Source organism: Garra rufa, chromosome 2 (assembly GCF_049309525.1).
Source record: "Garra rufa chromosome 2, GarRuf1.0, whole genome shotgun sequence".
Taxonomy (NCBI): domain Eukaryota; kingdom Metazoa; phylum Chordata; class Actinopteri; order Cypriniformes; family Cyprinidae; genus Garra; species Garra rufa.
Window position 1 is genome coordinate 16,228,017 of NC_133362.1, and position 19,965 is coordinate 16,247,981.

Sequence of the window (19,965 nt, forward strand, 5' to 3'; positions counted from 1 at the left end):
ATTGAATGTCTACAGTTTAACTGTTGTACAAAATCAATATCACATTTGCAGTTCTTCTTTTTCTTGTGTGATATTGTTATGTTTATGTCATACGATATAAATATAAGTAGGGCTGGGCGATATGGCTGAAAACTATATCACGATATCAGTGTTTCATATCGGTCGATATCGATAATTATTGATATTTTTATGACCCATTTAAAATAAGGACCAGGAGAAAAATATATTACATTCAAACATTTTTATTTTAAACGTAACCTTCCTCTGATCATAATCCCCTCAGTTATTAAGACAGAAATGTCAACAACCATGTAGGGATGGGCGATATGGCCTAAAATCCATATTGCGATATACATTGCAGCCTCTTGCGATAACGATATATATTGCGATATATAAATTATAATAGAACCATTTCAGAACAGGTTACATAGACCCTTAGGAAAGCCAAACTGCATTTTTTTTTTTTAAGAAATAAAGAAACGTTGCATGTCGTTTTGAGAACAATTATTGTGCAAAAGCAAAACTGTAATTAAACACACAATGTTGCAGATAAATAAACTAAATGTAGTGGTAGAACAGATTAGTCGTGTTACCTCTCTTAACTGGAACTTTTGCCCCACACACTCTACAGAGTATATTTTGCTGCTGCTCGACGGACGGCTTAAAGCCAAACCACGTCCAAATATCAGATGTTGCACCCAGGGCCGCTGCTGGCCAAATGGGTGCCCTAAGCAGAAATTTACTTTTGTGCCCCCTCTCCCAAATATTACAGAAGTAAAAATAAAATAATAATAAAAACACCTACTATAGGGGCCAAAATAGAACTTTGTTCAAATAAAAGTAAATAGTAAATACATAAATAAATTGTATCATTTATAAATTACAATTGTAGCTCTACAGCAAAAAATACAAACTAAAATTACACTTTAAATAAAACAATTAAAAATGTGAAATCTTAATAAAATAAACCATAATAAACTGAAATAAAATCAACACTGTCATCTGCTGGAGCTTTCCAAAGTTCAAAATTTACAAAGGCACACTTCTGCTTTTTCTTGAGGCAAAGTCGTAAATGAGCTCTTCATATGATAAAGCCTTTGCTATTTGACAATAAAGCAGACAAGGGTTATGATGTCCACATATTTTAGTTGAGGAAATGATAGGAAAGATTATGAGGATATTTTAATTAAATGTTTGGTCAATATTAAACAAGGATTTCGATCATCATGTAAGTGTAACAACTGCATTTACCAGGCCTTTGGTGCCCTTTTCAGGCATTTCTATTAAAATTGTAATGTAAACTGTTAATTTTGTATTAGATTATGTATTTTAACACTGTTATTTAATGACACTATATGGTCATTATTAATCAATAATCATAATTGCCTCTGTGTTTTAATATAATGCATTTTAAGTCATTTTGTTTACTTAGATCTGCTTGTATTCATATTAAGAAAGATGCGTTAGTCGTGAAATTATTACCGACATTAATGTCGACAGAATAATATAAAGTTTCACAGGATTATGAAAGTACCTGAAAGTGATGCACGGGCTTCATCTTGGGCTTTATTTTGCTTTCGTTTCTCGGCGCCGGAGTGTTGATGTCTCTTTCCAGGACCAGGCATATTGTTCATCAATTATTATCATAATTTTTGGCCAAATAGGCAGCCGTAAACAGAGGTGAGAGCGCGTTGCGGCGCAGATGCTGCGCATCATCACGTGTGCTTACAAGCCTAGTCTGCGTATAGGGAGCGGCGGTACTGGTTGCACCAGTCTTTTTCACTAGCTCCTCTGTTTCGCTGACGCTTTCAGCCATGTTTATTCAAGACGATGCGTTGCAGCCGGCTGCAGCTCGTTACTGTAAATTTTGCGGGTAGATTGCATCATCAAACATGCATTATCGCGATAGTGCAATAGAATTAGAATCTCTATCGTAGGCCAATTTTGTATCGCTTATATCGCCCATTACTACAACCATGGAAAACTGAAATAATTAAAATGTAAACATAAGTCTAAAGTCACAATATACACTTAATTATCTCTAAATCCTCAATTCAAACCCCATTCATTGTCGATGAAGTGAATGGTTTAGCTAGTGAAAAAATAAGTCCAAAACTTTCAACATTTTGAACAATAGGGCCTTACAATCTTTTTTTTCCCCCAGAAAGTCTTGTTTTAATTTTTCTGATAATCAAATGAAAGCAAAATCACTGATTTATTTTTAAAAATAAAAATAAACGGAGCTTTACTGTTAAAATTAATACATAGAAGAAAAATTATATTCAGTTAAAAAAAAGGTTTAATAATAATAGTATTTTTTCAACAATTAAGTGGTGACTCTTTATTTTATTTATTAATTATATATATTGTTTTATGTAAATTATTTAAATGTGAACATATAAACACCTACATTATACTGTACACAGTAATACAAGACTAATGTTCTGTTACATGTTAAACCTTACTTTTATTTTGACAGGTTGCTGTGAAGTTTCAGTGTGTAATACAGTATGAATGATGCTAGTTTCACTAATGAAACGGTAAAATTGACAAAAAGTGACACTCACAGCAGCTTTGGAGATGTATTAATTGGAGTTTGTCTGTTCATGTGAGATGCAAAGGCCAAAAATCAGCGGGAGCGTCACGTGTGCAGTATGCGTGTAGTGAAAATAAAACGCGTCATTCATATATATAGAGGCAAACTGAACATGCAGAATTCTTATTGAAACGGTCTTTTTGCATTTCAGTTTTCACAGACACTAGTCCATATCGCGATCTGAATTAATTAACAGACCAACTTTTGATTTATTGGTCCAAAAATCGATGAATTCCGCCCTATAGTAAAATCCGTTTTTATGAATGGAGTCCGCGATCCCGTCTGTGAGGAGACATTGTAAACGCGCGATCCTGTAGAGACAGAAATCAAATGCCGTCGTGTAAATAAGATAAATAACATAAGGCTATTTAGTTTGTTTAATACAACAACATGGACCCGTTCTGTAGGAAAGATAACCTTAACTTCTATCTTGATCTGGCGCTATGAACTGAACGTTAAAGGGGGGCTGGGCGGGACGACGAAGAATACAAAATATCGAACACATTTTTTATTGATATCGATCTCTTGTCTATCGCGATATATATCGTTATCGTTATCGTTTTATCGCCCAGCCCTAAATATAAGACAACACCCCATCGAGGGGAATTTTTGCCTTCATATCTTAACTTTTAGGGGCATATAATTGCATTCTAATAAGCTAAATCACGCAGTCGGTTGTCATCCTGTATATTTATTAGCAACTGCATGCACTGTAAGATGACGAAACAGGTCTGGGCCTTATTTTAAAATGTTATTTTTCTGTAATTAATCACATGAATCCTGCATGTTCTGAATGCCTCTGTGTAAATGAATGACGCAAATGTGATTTCCTAAATGTAAATGTATCAAAACATAATTTTTGATTAGTAATATACATTGCAAATAACTTTATTTGGACAACTTTAAAGGCGATTTTTATTTTTTTTAAGATGTAGATTTTTTTTTTTTTTTTTTTTTTTTACACCCTCGGATTCTAGATTTTCAAATAGTTGTATCTCGGCCAAATATATAATGTTTTATCCTAACAAACCATACCTCATTGGAAAGATTGTTTATTCAGCCTTCGGGTGATGTATAAACCTCAATTTTTACAAAATTGACTCTTATGGCTGGTTTTGTGGTCCAGGGTCACATATTTAATTTAACCATTAAAAAGGAGTCCAGAAAAAATTTAAATGGAAAAAATGGAATTTGGGAAAAAAAAATAAAACAGAAGGGCCCTATATTCTGTTGTATTGCTTTTAAATAATAGTCATCTCTCACCAACTTCCATCTTTTTCATCAACAGATAAGCCGTGTTCCTCCAGCCCGTTGTCTCAACGAGAACGTGAAGGAGCCAGATCAGCTGAACTGCCGGAAGAGCACAGCTACAAGCAAGAGAAGAAGCAGCGCTTCAACCAGCGCTCCAACGAGCGGGACAACAAGAAGACATTCGAGGGCTCCTTCATGCTGGATCCGATGTCCAAGACCAGTGCCATCGGCTCCAGAAACATGGACCCCCGCAAACCCTACCTGAGTCTGGGCATGCTGCCCGTTCGCCCTCACCGGCAGACCTCACGCACAGACTGTCCGGCAGACCGCCTCAAATTCTTTGAGACTCTGCGGCTGCTGCTTAAGCTTACCTCCATGTCGTCCAAGAAGAAGGAGAAGGAGCAGCGAGGCCTAGAGAACACCTTTATGGGCCAGAACAACGAGGTCATCTGGTTAGAGTTACAGGCCTGGCATGCCCGCCGTAGCGTCGTGGAGCAGGACTTGTACCTGTTCACCGCCCGCCAAGCCATACCTGATATCATCAATGAGGTTCTGCACTTCAAAGTGGACTATAGCAGCTTAGCCAGGCTTGAGAGCAACATCTTAGTTGAGGAGAGCAACTCCTGTCCTAGTGAAACCAATTGTAAGACTGATACGTTTAGCTTTAACACCTGCTCCACACCCAGGGAAGAGATTGACGCAGCTGCTCCTTTTTCTTCAGCACTGGAGTGCCGGGAGCATCTGCAAAGGCAACGAGTAGCTTTCGACCAGGTCAAGCGGGTCATGTCGCTGTTAGAGTCGGTGGAGGCTTTGTACCCGTCTCTGCAAACCTTGCAGAAGGACTATGAAAAGTATGCCGCACGGGACTTCCAGGGCAGGGTGCAGGCGCTCTGCTTGTGGCTCAACATCACTCAGGACCTGAACCAGAAGCTGCGTGTGATGGGCACCGTGCTGGGCCTCAGGGACCTTTCCCGCATTGGCTGGCCCATCTTCGAGATCCCCTCGCCTCGCTGCTCGCGTGGAAATGAGGACGACGAGGTGGACGAGGATGAGACCGAATCCACTGCTACCTTCACTGCCGACAACGATGGAGAAGAAAGGACCTTGAGTGAGGCGACCAGTGATGGGGAGCAGTCGCCTTGCGCCACGCCAAAGTTTTCTCGTCTCCTGTCAGAGGAGGAGTTCCTCCCGCGGGACAACGAAACATGTTACTGTCCCACCGCCATATACAGGCCGTTTGTGGATAAGGCACTTAAACAGATGGGACTGCGTAAACTGATACTTAGACTGCACAAGCTGATGGACCGCTCGCTGCAGAGGTCCAGAACTGCTCTGTTGAGTCACATGCCGGCTCAAGAGGTGAGAGAGCAACTGTGGAGCTTTTGAGTGTTGGCAGTTTGGTTGTGAACTTGTGGAATATCAGAGGAAATGGGAAAACATTCCTTTTGGCTTCGTGGCAGCTTGGAAAGAATGAGAAGCTGAGAAGGATTAGTTAGTCCCAAAATGAGAATACTTTCATCATTACCTCACCTTCATTTTGTTCCAAAACTGTGACTTTTCTGCTTCTGTTCAACACAAAAGAGGAACTGTACTAGTTGCTCTTCCATGCAATAGGAATTAGATCTTCAAGCTCCAAAAGGTCAAAAATTCATCATGCAAATGATTCTCTTTATGTCTGTTGAGCTGTTTACCTCGGTAAAGGGTCATTAAGTCATTTAATTTAAGAACCGGAACAATTAGATTAGTGAATGAATCATTCCACCAGTTTTGGGAACCAAATCATTTTTTTTTGGACAGTAAGATTTTTAAAGTTTTCTAAAGAACTCTCTTCTGCGCACCAAGGCTGAATTTATTTGATCCAAAATACAGCAAAATTTCTATTTAAAATAACTACTTTCTGTATGAATATATTTTAAAATGTAATTTATTCTTGTTACATTTTCAGCATTGTTACTCCAGTCTACTGCCAAAAGACACAAAAATCATTCTAATATGCTGATTTGCTGTTCAAGAAACATTTATTATTATTGTTATTGTTATTATTATTATTATTATTATTATTATTATCAATATTTAAAAAAAAAGTTGAGTACATTTTTATCAGGATTCTTTGAATAGAAAAACCCAAAGATAAGCATTTATCTGAAATAAAAAGCTTGTGTAACATTATCCTCTATACCATTCAAAAGCTTAGTCAGTACTTTTTCTGGGAAAGAAATTAATACTTTTATTTAGCAAGGATGCTTTAAATTCATCAAAGGTGATGGTAAAGACAATTATAATGGTACAAAAGATGCTGTTCTTCTGAACTTTCTATTCATCAGTAAAACCTGAAAAAAATCTACTCCAGCAGTTTTCAACAATAATAATAATGTTTTTGAGCAGCAAATCAGAATATTACAATGATTTCTGAAGGATCGTGTGACTGGAGTAATGGTGCTAAAAATTCAGCTTTGTAATCACAGGAATAAATTACATTTTAAAATATATTCAAATAGAAAAGTTATTTTAAATAGTAAAAATATTTCAAAATGTTGCTGTTTTTGCTGTACTTTGGATCAAATAAATTCAGGCTTAGTGAGCAGAAGAGACTTTTAAAAAAAAACATGAAAAATCTTAGTGTCCAAAAACAGTATAGTGACACATCTGAGTGAAATGAAGAACAAAAAGAGATGGGGACTTCAATTCATTGGTTTCTGATTGGATGAACGCAAATCTAAATGCAAGCTTGTAGTCGATTGTAAGAAATGTGTGGTGTTTATGCAAACTAAATATTTTGAGAAGTCCAGTTTATGTCACCAGAGACAAGTCATTCCGTTTATTGAAATATAGAGATTAAACACGTTTCAATTAAAAATTGAGGTAAAAATGAAATGAAATGCATGCATGGATGATTTGTTAACAATAAGACCAAAAAAACATTTAAGAAAATGGGGAGAAATGTATATTTCTTGCAACTTTACATTTAGGTTTGTTGGGTGTGTGTATATATATATAGCGCAGAGGTTGTGTAGACCACTTTTATGGTGCTGTTTTGTCATTTTGGAGCTTGAAAGTCCCATTCTTCCTTTAGTTTGAATATATTAAAAAAAAGCGGCCAGGAAATGCTTCAGAAGCTCAAAAGTGTTCTGCCAAAAGAAAGTCGTATAAGTTTGGAACCACATGAGGGTGAGAAAACAATGGCTGAATTTGAATTTGTAAGACCTTTTTTTAAAGGGATAGTTCACCCAAAAATGAAAATTCTGTAATTAATTGCTCACTATCATGTCGTTCCAAATCCATAAGATCTTTAGAGCACAAATAAAGATATCGTTGATGAAATCCCTGCATAGACGGCAGCACAACTGACACCGTTGAGGCCCAGAAAGGTCGTAAGGACATTGTTAAAATAGTCTATGTGAAGTCAGTAGTTGAACTGTAATGTTATAAAGCTGCAAGTATAGTTTATGTGCGCAAAGAAATGACTTCATTCAATAATTTCTTCTCTTCCGTGTCAGTCTTTGATATGCATTTGCTTGAGTACCACGACGCATGTGTGTGCTTTCATTTGCTTGTAAACAAGGGTCAGAAAGCTCTTGGATTTCATCAAAAATATCTTAATTTGTGTTGATAAGATTAAGTTCTTACGCGTTTAGAATGATATGAAGGTGAGTAATTAATGACAGAAATTTAATTTTTGCGTGAGCTATCCATTTAAGGGATGGGACACAGTGTACTGTCTTTCATTCTTATCAGTATTTTTGCAATGTTTTGTGGTCAGTGTCTTGTTTTATGTTGATAACCACAGTCATACACTAAATCTCAACATTCATATTCTCATTGCTCTGTTCCTGTTAGTTGTCAGCGGTCCCGGGTTATTCTTTGCACCACTGTGACTACCTTCCAGAGCTATCTCGTCACGTGTCTGGTCAGGTGGAGTCGGAGTCGGAGTCGGGACGAGTATCGTGGAAGGAGCTAGTGGACATGGACCTACCCTCATTTCGGCCGGCCTTTTTGGTGCTTTGCCGTGTGCTGCTAAATGTTATTCACGAGTGCCTCAAACTGCGCCTTGAGCAAAGGCCTGCAGGGGAACCGTCCCTGCTCAGCATCAAGCAGGTCATTAATTACATAAACCTACATCTTGTATAAACACTGCTGTCCAAACATCTAGGGGTTAAATTGATCAAAAGTGACAGTAAAGACATTTGTAATGTTACAAGAGATTTCTATTTCAAATAAAAGAGTTCTTTTAAACTTTCTATTCTTCAAAGATATATAATATAAGACATGTTTCTTAAGCACCAAATCAGACTGGAGTAATGGCACATTGTGTGGGATGTTGTATTTGACTCTGTTTAAGACAGATGAAAGCATGCTTGACTAAATGAAATAACATGAGATGATTCCTAGCTGATTTGTGTTTGTCTATATTGTAGTTGGTGCGTGAGTGTAAAGAGGTTCTTAAAGGAGGGCTCCTGATGAAACAGTACTACCAGTTCATGCTGCAAGGTGTCGTCACTGACCCTCAGGGTCTGCAGACTAACGCCAACATCGATGAGTTTGAAGAGGATCTTCACAAAATGCTAGAAGTAGGTTTAAGACTAACTGGTGTTGCAATCTTATTTACAGGCTTTCTTGTGCAATTACCTTTACATTCATGACGAAGTGACAGTGATTCATTCATAGAAGTCAATCTTGTTACGCTGAACTCTAATTGAATGACCCATATAAAAATTTTCAACCAGAGTTCGAGTGAAATATGACCCAGATTCTGGATGATGGTATGAGTTTGAGGTGTGTGTGTGTAGTGATAAATATGCATGACTGCCTGTAATCATCACGAATGAGGATATTAGTGACAATAAGATGTTAATAGTACAATTATTTCATCCTGACTCAGTGGGAGTGGTTCTTCATATATGATGGCTGCTAAACTGTGCCAGGGATTTTTGCTTCTTTTTTTTTGCATGATGAAATTCTAAAGTATCTAAAATCTCCATGTTGTTCTCATCTCCATCATGAACAGCAGTGATTTTAAACGAGAAGTAAACCAACAAATGTTTTCTGTGTGACTGTGCACGCAGGTGTACTTTGACTACATGCGCAGCTGGATCCAGATGTTACAGCAGCTGCCTCAAGCCTCCCACAGCCTGAAGAACCTGCTGGAGGAGGAGTGGAATTTTACCAAAGTCATCACTCCATACATCCGGGGTGGAGAGGCCCAGTCTGGCAAACTCTTTTGGTTAGTATTTTACTCTGTGGTCTAGCTGGTTCAATTGTGTCGTAGAAAATCATCCATATCAAAGTAAATTGCACAAAAAGCATCACTACTTGTTCGTCTTTTCCAGTGATATTGCTGGCATGCTGCTAAAATCCACTGGAGACTTTCTGGATGCGGGCCTTCAGAAGAGCGGCAATGAGTTCTGGGAGTGTGCGGATGACAGCACTGCTTCGGATGAAATCAGGTGTGTCTGAGACAACACTTAGTGAGTAATGAACACAGTGCTAGACTTATCAAAGCCTGTGGAGCATGTGTTCAGTGCTATGTCATGTCTTATTCATTCTAGCAAAAATGTTTTCTCATCTAAAATCATCTAAAACAGTTTGGGTTATAGGGAGAACTGAATGGAGAATATTCAAGGATTCAAGGATTCTTTATTGTCATACCAGCACATTCCATGTTATGATACGAAATTATGACCCAGGTCCCGGATTAAGCCGCATGAATTACAAAATGATATAAGTATGAATATATATATATATAAATAGATATGCATATTCCTAAGTACAAATAAGAGCAGTCAGACAAGATATATATAGAGGTGTAGAGATTAATTGCACATTTATACATTTCACTTATGGAATTATAAATTCTATTGCACCATTAGTTATATATTAGAATGAGATTAGAATCCTTTAGAATTAGAATTATGTTTGGTGCCATTAGTGTCAAACACAATTGTAGGTTTAATATCTAAATTGAAGTGATGGTACAGACATTGGTAATGTTCCAAAAGATCTATTTAAATTAAATGATGTTCTTTTGAACATTCTATTCATAAAAAATATATAATAAAAGGAATTTTTTCTTGAGCACCAACTAGCATTTTAGAATGATTTCTGAAGGATAATGTGACACTGAAAACTGGAGTAATGGCTAAACTATTATTTCACATAGTAATCATTTTTCACAATATTACTGTTCACTATTCTACCGTAAAAAAAAAAGTTAGCATAACAGACATCCTAAAAAAAATTTACTGACCCTAGACTTTTGTGCATATAAGCGAAGGGCCCTATAAATTCCCCCCCCCCCAAAATTCTGTATTATTTTATATATTAGTTTTAATTCTCTTGATTCATTTTTTTCCATTTAAATTTTTCTAAAATGAATCAAAAAGCTACTTCATTTAAATAAATTATGAAACCTACACAATTAGGGCTGTCGCGATAACCGCAATATCGCAATACCGCGCTATTGACGTGCATAACCGCAGAGGAATGCAACAACCGCGATATTTGACTGTTTTCTTTTTTCCTAAGGTTTTGCTCTTCTCACTGAATGCCTGTGTGCTGAATATTAAATTAGAAATAAGTTAGTAATGATAACATAATGTGTTTATTATGAGGCTCAGTAGATATGCACTTAACAACCAAATTTTGTTTTCCATTAATTTTCTGATTTCCATTTTCATAATTTAATTAGATGTTCTCTGATTAACTAATTTTATATCAAAAATTCATGTATATATTTTTATTTTTTCCAGAAATACTGTGTTCAGTATTTGCATTTTTCTGGTAAATAATTTCTGCTAAATGATTTTTTTTGGTAAATATTCCTTAGAAAATAATGTTTTAATATTTGTATAACTATCATTAGGCCTACATTTAAGTAAGATATTTCTGTTACTGTTTCTTTAAGTTAAAACACATTTTTATTTTAAGGGGTTGCTGTGAAGACTGGCAAGTTTTAAGTGCGTTTGTATATGATATGACAATAGTTTTTTTTTTTTTTTTTTTTTTTTTAAAGAAAGCTTCAGTATGTGCGTGTTAAAACAAAATCGCATGTCTGTGCCATTCATTTGCACAGACACACAGAACATGCAGGATTCATATTTAAAAAGCATTTTGCAGCTTAATATTCACAGACACTAGTCCATATTGTGTTTTGATTTAAGTGTACTGACCTACTTTTGATTTATTTACCTTTACATTCCATGTTATACAGTAGATTCCATTTTTATGACTGGACTCCACGATACGCATGCGTTTTCCACATCGTGGAAGTCATAGGACCCTATGTGTGTATATAAACATTTATCCCTATTTTTCTTTTCCTGCAGACGTTCGGTGATTGAGACGAGTCGCTCGCTCAAAGAGCTCTTCCATGAAGCCAGGGAGAGAGCATCTAAAGCATTGGGCTTTGCCAAGATGCTGCGCAAGGTGAGTTCACTTAACACTATGTTTGCACTGTGGTGTGCCACTATGGCAGAGAGTGTTAACGTTTTACTTTTCTCCCACTCAGGATCTTGAGATTGCTGCGGAGTTCAAGTTAACCAATGGAGTGCCCTCTCTCCTCCAAGCACTGAAGGACAAGAATTACGTTAAAGTAATAAGACATTCCTCTATATCAGTGGTTCCCTGGAGGCCCTCCAACACTGCATGTTTTCCATGTCTCCTTAATCAAACACACCTGATTCAGATCATCAGCTCATTAGTAGAGACTCCAAGACCTGAAATGGGTGTGTCAGACAAAGGAGAGATGCAAAATGTGCAATGTTGGGGGGCCTCCAGGAACGTGGTTGGGAACCACTGCTCTATATTAACGAAAGTCTGCTATAGACAGATTCTGTACATGTGCTAAATAATATTGTCATTTTGTGTCTCTTTTCTTAGGTCCAAATCCCAGGACTGGAGGAGCTTCAGGTTTTTGTCCCTTGTGATCTGATGGAGCAGCGGTTGGTCATCTTGCAGTTGTTAAACGCAGCAGCTGGAAAGGACTGCTCGAAAGAGCCAGACGAGATCCCAGAAGATGAGGCCTACCTGCTCATGAGCAAACATGGAGTCGGGGACTCAACCAACGATGGTGCCTGGACTGAGTGGGACGGCACTGTGCTCAAACTAGTGCCTCAGATGGAGACTGTGGACACGTTACGAGCTATGAAGGTATGAAGTTCAAAAGTGAGAGTGGAAAACTAAAATATTAAGCAGCAAAAACGGTTTACATCACTGATAGTAATAACAGCTGTTATTAATAATTGAGCACCAGTGATATTTGATGATAATTGAGAAGCAAATTAGCATATGGGACCCTGGACCACAAAACCAGTCATAAGGGTCAATTTATATATAATTTATAAAACGATTACATCTGAAAGTTGAATAAATAATCTTTTCATTGATGTATGGTTTGTTAGGATAGGACAATATTTGGCCAAGGTACTATACCTACTATTAACTATTTGAAAATTTGGAATCTGAGGGAATCTAAAAAAATATATTGAGAAAATCACCTTTAATGTTGTCCAAATAAAGTTCTTAGCAATGCATATTACTAATCAAAAATTAAGTAGGAAGTAGGAAACAGCATATCTTCAAAATTCATCATGACATCAATTTATGATCTTTACTTCATATCCTAATGATTTTTGACATAAAAGAAAAGTTGATAATTTTGACCCATACAATGTATTTTTGGCTATTGCTACAAATATACCCGTGCTACTTTAGACTGGATTTGTGGTCCAGGGTCACGTACTAGAATGATTTCTGAAGGATCATATGACACTGAAGACTGGAGTAATGGAGTAATTATTCTGTCTTTTTAGGGAAAAAAAATGTGTTTTAGGTCTCATCTTAGTTTATGGGTTCCCCATTCATTACAGCTTCTAATGTGTCTCATATAATTCCTAGGTGGACAATCTGTTGCTGGTTGTAATGCAGTCAGCCCACCTGGTGACACAACGCAAAGCCTTCCAGCAGTCCATGGATGAACTTCTCACCCTCAGCCGAGAGCAGACATCCAGCCAGCCACTTATCGTTTCTGCTCTTGAACAGCTGAAGGTGATGCAGAATAACTCAGAAAAACAAACTATATTTTGTGCTCCCAGTTTCTGGTTTCTGACATAACAGCTGATGTGTACTTGTTTTCTGACTGTCACTGGAGTTTTTGGAGACCCACTTTCATACCACATCAAGCAGGGGTTTCAGTCTGTGTCACTTAACACTGATGTAGCATACAGATGGAATATATACACTTCGGTCTTCACACAATACATATAGGCATTGAAATCCCGGGTTTAAGTGCAGAGACTCTCGGTTCTGCTCCGTAAACATTATATTATATGATGATATGAAAAACTATACTAGTGCAAAATAAGCAAACCGGATGTTTGCAAAGCAATTTTGGTTTCAGCTGCTCTCTTAAAGAACATTTTATGTCTTTTCAGAACGAGGCTCTCCAGCTATGCATCAAGATCAACACCGCAATCGACCGAGTGGATTTCATGTTCACGTCAGAGTTTGAGGCTGAGGTGGAGGAGACGGAAAAAGCCACACTGCAGCAGTATTACAGAGAAGCCATGATCCAGGGCTACAATTTTGCATTTGAGGTTGGAACCTGATAGGATTCTGTGTATGAATGCAGCACAGCATCTTAAAGTCACCATGAAATCAAAATTGCACAGCAATTAGCAAATTACAAATATTTAACTGATCAAATCAATTCCTGATAGACATTTAACTACAGATGTCACAATAGGAAAGAAAAGACAGATCACAATTTCATTTCTATGCCAACTTTAAGTATTTTACTAATCTCTTAGCCATAAAGGGGTGTGATTTTTAGTCCTAGGACCAGTAATTCCTCAATTTTAAAAATGCAACTCAACAAGAATATGCCGCAAACCTGCAATAAATAAATATGTTAAGTAATACAAATATATTTTTTGTATTTAATCCCATTTTATTAACCATTGTCTTTGCTGCTGACCTTCACTGATCCAATTTAGCCATACTAAAAAGAAAAATTACTTTTGATAAACTGACATTTGTTCTTCTTTTGTTTTTGTTTTTTTAATTGCTGAAGAGTGTTGAACTTTTTTACTTTTTTTAGGAAGTAATGCAATATTGTAATGCATTACTTTTAAAAGTAATTTTTCCCAACACTGCCCACTATCAAAAAATGTTTCCTTTCCTTTCTTTTTAGAGCTGTTAAAAAGCTAGTAATGAGGTGGTGGTGTAGTTTAGTGGTTGAACATCTGTATGGGTTTCCTTCTCCCCGAAGTCTAATAAAAGACTAATTAGTAGTTGTCTAATAAGCCTTAATTTTCTGTAGTGCTGGTTTTATATCACTGTTTACATTGATTAGCCATGTGAGCTAACAAAACAAAAGAGGGGGAAAAATACGCACATCTAAAACATCTCCAAGTGCAGAACTAAAACAGAAAACGCAAAAGTAAATAAGGAAAATCCTCACACTGTTCAGCTATTCCCTTTATTTTTTAAATATCCACTGAAGTAGTTTGAAACACAGCGTTATTCTATATGTTGATGTAATTTTAACTGAAACAGGAAAACAGGGTGGGACATATCAAGCAGCCCCGCCCCTTTTCTTAAATAGCCAATAGCATTTCCCTTACACCACAGCTTGGTCCAGAGCCTTTGAGCTTGGTAAAGCTGCATTTAACAGCATATAGCAGCCTGCAGTGGTTCTCGTGACACTACATGAAACCAGACTTCCTTCGGCACAATGGAAAGCATATTTACAATGTCTGAATCATTCCCTATCCAGTATGTAGTGCTCTTTGTGCCATACACTGTACAAAAAATACTAATTCTGTGAACAAGTGACAGATTTCAGCTACAGCTTCAGAGTCTATTTATAGGATTCTAGAGAGCATTTGTTTGGACAGAAAATTTCCAGAGAAGCTGAAGTGCAGGGTGATGTCATCAAAATCGTTGATTCATATTGGCGTAAGTTGAAGACTGTAAGATTTGAGCACTTATATTTCTTGTAAATGCAAATTTCGTCATTGTTTTGAAACACACTAGCTTATAAATAACTTTAAGGCTAACAGATTCATACTAAAGCCAAAAAACTTAAATTTTGATTTCATGGGGACTTTAAATGAAACAGCTATGTTTCAGAGTGCAGATGTTTGAAAAAGAAAGAGATAAACATATATAGATTTTTCTTGACTCCCATGACCCATCAGTTCAGCACATTTGTTTTCTGCTCTCCTGCAGTACCATAAAGAGGTTGTGCGGCTCATGTCTGGAGAGTTCAGGCGGCGGATAGGGGATCGTTACATCGCTTTTGCCCGCAAGTGGATGAACTTTGTCCTCACAAAGTGTGAAAGTGGAAGAGGCACTCGTCCAAGGTGAGTAGGCTCTGAGTAGGGTGTCATGAAGTCTACTTCCTACATGGGCATCTTAACTATTATTGAACCTCAAAAGCAAATGATTTGGAATGCCTCACATTGGCAGCAACTTATACTCATGCACTTATGTCATACAAGTACCATTATGCCCTCTCACTTGATTAAAATAGTTTTTGATACATGCGCATAGAAAAATTTGTGCATTTTTATTGATGCTATATTTTAGACAGACTGCATTATAGACTTGTTGCAATGCATTATGCAATTGCATTTTTGTAAAGGATATATGCAGTGCTAAAAAAGTTATCTTAGGACCATGCATTATCATGCTGCCTACCTTTTGGAGTAGCCAACATGCTGCCTCTGTTAAAAGTTCACTACGTTTTGGAGCAGAGCCAGTGTTTCATCCCACAGAGATGCTAATGTTCAAAGAAAACGTTTCCAGCTTCTTTCTCAATAAGTGATATTGCCACCTTTTTTTTTTTTAACATGCTTACAAATGTTATTTGAGGTTACATTTTTATTTAATCTCTAGGTGGGCGACGCAAGGCTTTGATTTTCTTCAGGCGATTGAGGCTGCGTTTATATCAGCCTTGCCAGAAGATGACTTTCTGGTGAGATATCCGTGCTCTGTTGTTTTCATATCTGTTTTAGGTTGCACTTAAATTTATAGTCATTAATCTTGTGTCTTGTAGAGTCTGCAAGCTCTAATGAATGAATGTATCGGGCATGTTATCGGCAAACCGCACAGTCCAGTCAGTAGTATGTACTTTGGTAAGTGTTCTCTTACTCTGGTGTTTAAGATCACTGTTTATGCTCTTAGATTATGTAATTTAATTTGCAATTTATTATTTTAATTAAAAATGGCTTTCCATGATGTAAATCTTCCGTTAGGCCCTCGAAACAGCCCACGACCTGTCAAAGTCCCTCGTTGCCACAGTGACCCTCCAAACCCATACCTCTTCATCCCTTCATCTCATCCTGAGACCTTCAGGTAGGTCATGTCCTGGGTCTTCACCAGTAGCACATTTAGTGGCTTTATAATGCTTGTGCATATGTACCTCCTATGCATGCGGAGGAGGGTTTAATTAAACGAGTCATGCTGCTTTTAATGCCGTAGTTTAGATTAATGCTTTAACCATTGTCTGTGCTGCAACATAGAGCTTCATATGAGTGTGTGTTGTGTTTTGTGTCTGTATGCTGACATTAGAATATGTGTGAATCTCTGCCTTTAATTTAATAATAATACTTTCACGCATGCACACATCATCCATAGCAGAATGCTGAGGCCGTCAGTCTGTTTTTCCACCACAGCTCTCGGAGTCTCCCGTGTGATCTGCGTACCCAGTTGTGTCCCCCAGGTCCCCGCCCCGCCCCTCCGTTACCCCCAGGGGAACACGGCCACGCCACCAAATTCTCCGGCGGCGTGCCTAATGACACCAGGTAGTTAGGACCACCTGTTCTCAACCCCAAACGGAGCTCTGCAACATTTTCAACATCCTAAGCATTGGATCCTTGTTAGAACAGCTCTCATGGGTTTTGGGGTTCTTGAGTGAACTGGCCAAAATCTGAAATGTATTATAAATGTTTTATGCTGACAACAGAATGATGGGTACCAGAACAGGCTGTTTTTTTCTGGATAATGTTCTGTTTTCTCACCTAAGTCCACAAGAAAAGCATCCATTTTCTGAGTAATGCTTTTTTTTTTTTTTGTACAGAGAATGTTGTGAAATTAAAGTAGTCATATTTTTAGGAATCAGATTTCCTTGAACTACTGAGACACTGTGAAAACAAACTGTCCCAACAGCAGCTCATTTTTTAAATAACAATAACAGTTTTTGGATTTCTTAAATCAGAAAGCCAATGTATTAAAATGATTAGTCGTATAAAATCAAAACCCTTTTTACCTTGTCAAAAACAGCTCTGTCGACAGTGAGTGTATTCAAACTTGTACTTTGGTTCATTTGATCTAGACTAAAATGGAAAATTATACATTTGGTCCTGGTCTGCTTAGCGTTCACACTGGTATTTTTGACAGCGTACCTAAAGATACCAAACCTTAAGACAGTGATATGTTCACAACCTGATTGGTCGGGTTGAATGACATATGTGACCCTGGACCACAAAACCAGTCATAAGGTTAAATTTTACAAAACTGAGATGTATACATCACATGAAAGCTCAATAAATAAGCTTTCTATTGATGTATGGTTTGTTAGGATAGGACAATATTTGGCCGAGATACATCTATTTGAAAATCTGGAATCTGAGGGTGCAAAAAAATCAAAATACTGAGAAAATCACCTTTAAAGTTCTCCAAATTAAGTTCTTAACAATGCATATTACTAATCAAAAATTACATTTTGATATATTTATAGTAGGAATTTTACAAAAAATCTTCATGGAACATGATCTTTACTTAATTTCCTAATGATTTTTGGCATAAAAGAAAAATCAATAATTTTGACCCATACCATGTATTTTTGGCTATTGCTACAAATATACCCCAGCGACTTAAGACTGGTTTTGTGGTCCAGGGTCACATATAGTTTGTGACGGAACTCACTGAACACTACAAACAAAAGGATAAGGTGCGTTTGACTTAAAGCGGCGCTGCTGGTGTATGACATCAAAGTACCCATTCACTGAATGGTCTGCTCAGTGCAGCTTTTAAGTTGAATATACGCAATGCCGTCTGCTGGAATAAGCGCGCTCATTGTTGCGTGCATATTATTTTATTTTCACCACCTGCAAAGAGCTCATAAAAAGGCACTTTGCCCTCTGCTCATTTTGTTTTGGATACCCCGCTTGTTCCCTTCATGAAATCATGTCGTATAGGGTCATATCTTATCGTTACTTACCGTTTTTTGGTTTGTTTAGAAGTATTTAGTCCGTGTTGCATTCATATTTCATTCGAACTGCAACAGAATTCATTTGGATATGGACCGAGACCCATCTTTTTAGCGGTCTCGGTCCGCTTGTTTGGTGCACACCAGGGTTTGAATGGCAGCATTCACACTTACTCAAATGAACTGCACTAACGGAGCAATTGCACCAGAGTTTGTTTTAATTGAACCAAACATGACAAGTGTGAACACACCCAGTGAGCCATTTCAGTGCACATCTCTTTAGATGATAATGTGCTACTGCTCACTCTACCTCTGTTTCATTTGTTGTGTATTTGGTGGCTAAATGCCATCAAAAACAAAACTAATCCAGGAATATTTGCGTACAATTTCCGTTTTAAGTGTTAACAATGCCTATTGGGTAATCAGAACAATTGCAGTGTTACATATCATACATTACTTGTAACAAGTAGAGGAACCAACAATAAGAGTAACATTTGTTTTGCGAATGTGGAATGTTCACTAAACCTTGTGAAGTATGTAGCAGGGTTAATATATAATATATAACTAAAACCATAAAAAATATGTTCGTTGAAATAACTTAAGCGTTCACTGAAATAAAACAAAATATAAAAACATTTCTAGGTTAAGGTTAACCTGAACTAAATCTACAATATACATTTATAAAAGCTATACATGCATACAAAACTACTATAAATGACCAAAACAAAATCTTTAAATTTGCAATTAAAACTGTAATAGTACCTTAGTGATACTTAAAGGTGCCATAGAATGGAAAACTGTGTTTACCTTGGCATAGTTGAATAATAGCAGTTCAGTACATGGACATGACATACCATGAGTCTCAAACACCATCATTTCCTCCTCCTTATATAAATCTGGTGTTTGCAAAAGACCACTAAAAAATGGGTAAATTCTAACATAACACCAACTATTACGCAATAGTCCCGATTGTTAATAGTTACGCCCCCAACATTTGCATAGCCCAGTCATTACTGACTTCAGTACATCAGTAAAATAAGGCAAGCCACTGAAGGGACATGGTTAGCTTAATGCTAGCGGTAGCCTAATACATTGCAGTACATAAGATTTCACTTACCACATAAATGGAGAGTTGACTATTCTGATGATGGCGAATGATTTACAGATCCTGAGCATCACTAACAAGCATCAAAACTTGTGCGGTAAGTACTTGTGTCGCTGCAGTATAACGTTACACAGAGCACATGCGATCACAATAGTAAGAGTAAAATGTCACGGATTAAAAACGGCAGATTCAACAAACCGCATGTTAAAAGCAGCTAGAGCTCCGTAATTAAATATATATTTCCTCCATGTGCAGCTATAGAGATGAGCAGCTCTGTGAAACAGCCAATCAGAGCAGAGCTCATCCAAATAAGGCAATAACAGAGCATTTCATTCTAGGGACAAATCCTAGGGTTGTAATACCGTTTCTGGAGATTTTTTGCCCTTTCCTACGCCATATACCTTCTATGTAGATATCAGAGAACAATTTAAAATATTGTTTCAATGCATTCTATGGGACCTTTAAAGGGATAGTTGACCCAAAAATGAAAAATCTGTCATTAATTGCCCTCATGTCGTTCCAAACCCATAAAGTTAATTTTGTTTCCTTTGCACACAAAAAGTAATCTCGTAGCTTCATAACATTTACGGTTGAACCACTGATGTCACATGGACTATTATATCGGTGTTACTTTTCTTGGCCTTAAATGTAGTAGTTGCGTTGCAGGGTCAGAATTTGTGTTCTGAAGATGAACAAAGGTCTTACAGGTTTGGAACGACATGAGAGTGAGTAATTAATGACAGAAATTTTCATTTTGGGGTAAACTATCCATTTAAAAAAAAACCTACTGCTCTCCATATGCCT

The 19,965-nt window shown here is 37.2% G+C and overlaps 1 protein-coding gene across 3 annotated transcripts in view; it reads left to right on the plus strand.

The window, feature by feature from the left end:
* Nucleotides 1–19,965, plus strand: part of map3k4 (mitogen-activated protein kinase kinase kinase 4) — a 45,284-nt gene that overhangs the window by 16,144 nt on the left and 9,175 nt on the right. For 2 of the 3 annotated variants that reach the window (XM_073833787.1, XM_073833789.1), the window contains exons 3-17: nt 3,885–5,206; nt 7,685–7,942; nt 8,263–8,415; nt 8,911–9,068; nt 9,175–9,291; nt 11,170–11,269; nt 11,352–11,435; nt 11,723–11,992; nt 12,740–12,889; nt 13,276–13,437; nt 15,074–15,207; nt 15,743–15,821; nt 15,903–15,981; nt 16,102–16,201; nt 16,522–16,650. In XM_073833787.1, coding sequence (XP_073689888.1) covers nt 3,885–5,206; nt 7,685–7,942; nt 8,263–8,415; nt 8,911–9,068; nt 9,175–9,291; nt 11,170–11,269; nt 11,352–11,435; nt 11,723–11,992; nt 12,740–12,889; nt 13,276–13,437; nt 15,074–15,207; nt 15,743–15,821; nt 15,903–15,981; nt 16,102–16,201; nt 16,522–16,650 — 3,295 coding nt within the window. The remainder of the gene's footprint in view (nt 1–3,884; nt 5,207–7,684; nt 7,943–8,262; nt 8,416–8,910; nt 9,069–9,174; nt 9,292–11,169; nt 11,270–11,351; nt 11,436–11,722; nt 11,993–12,739; nt 12,890–13,275; nt 13,438–15,073; nt 15,208–15,742; nt 15,822–15,902; nt 15,982–16,101; nt 16,202–16,521; nt 16,651–19,965) is intronic. The other variant, XM_073833788.1, reaches the window with a different exon arrangement.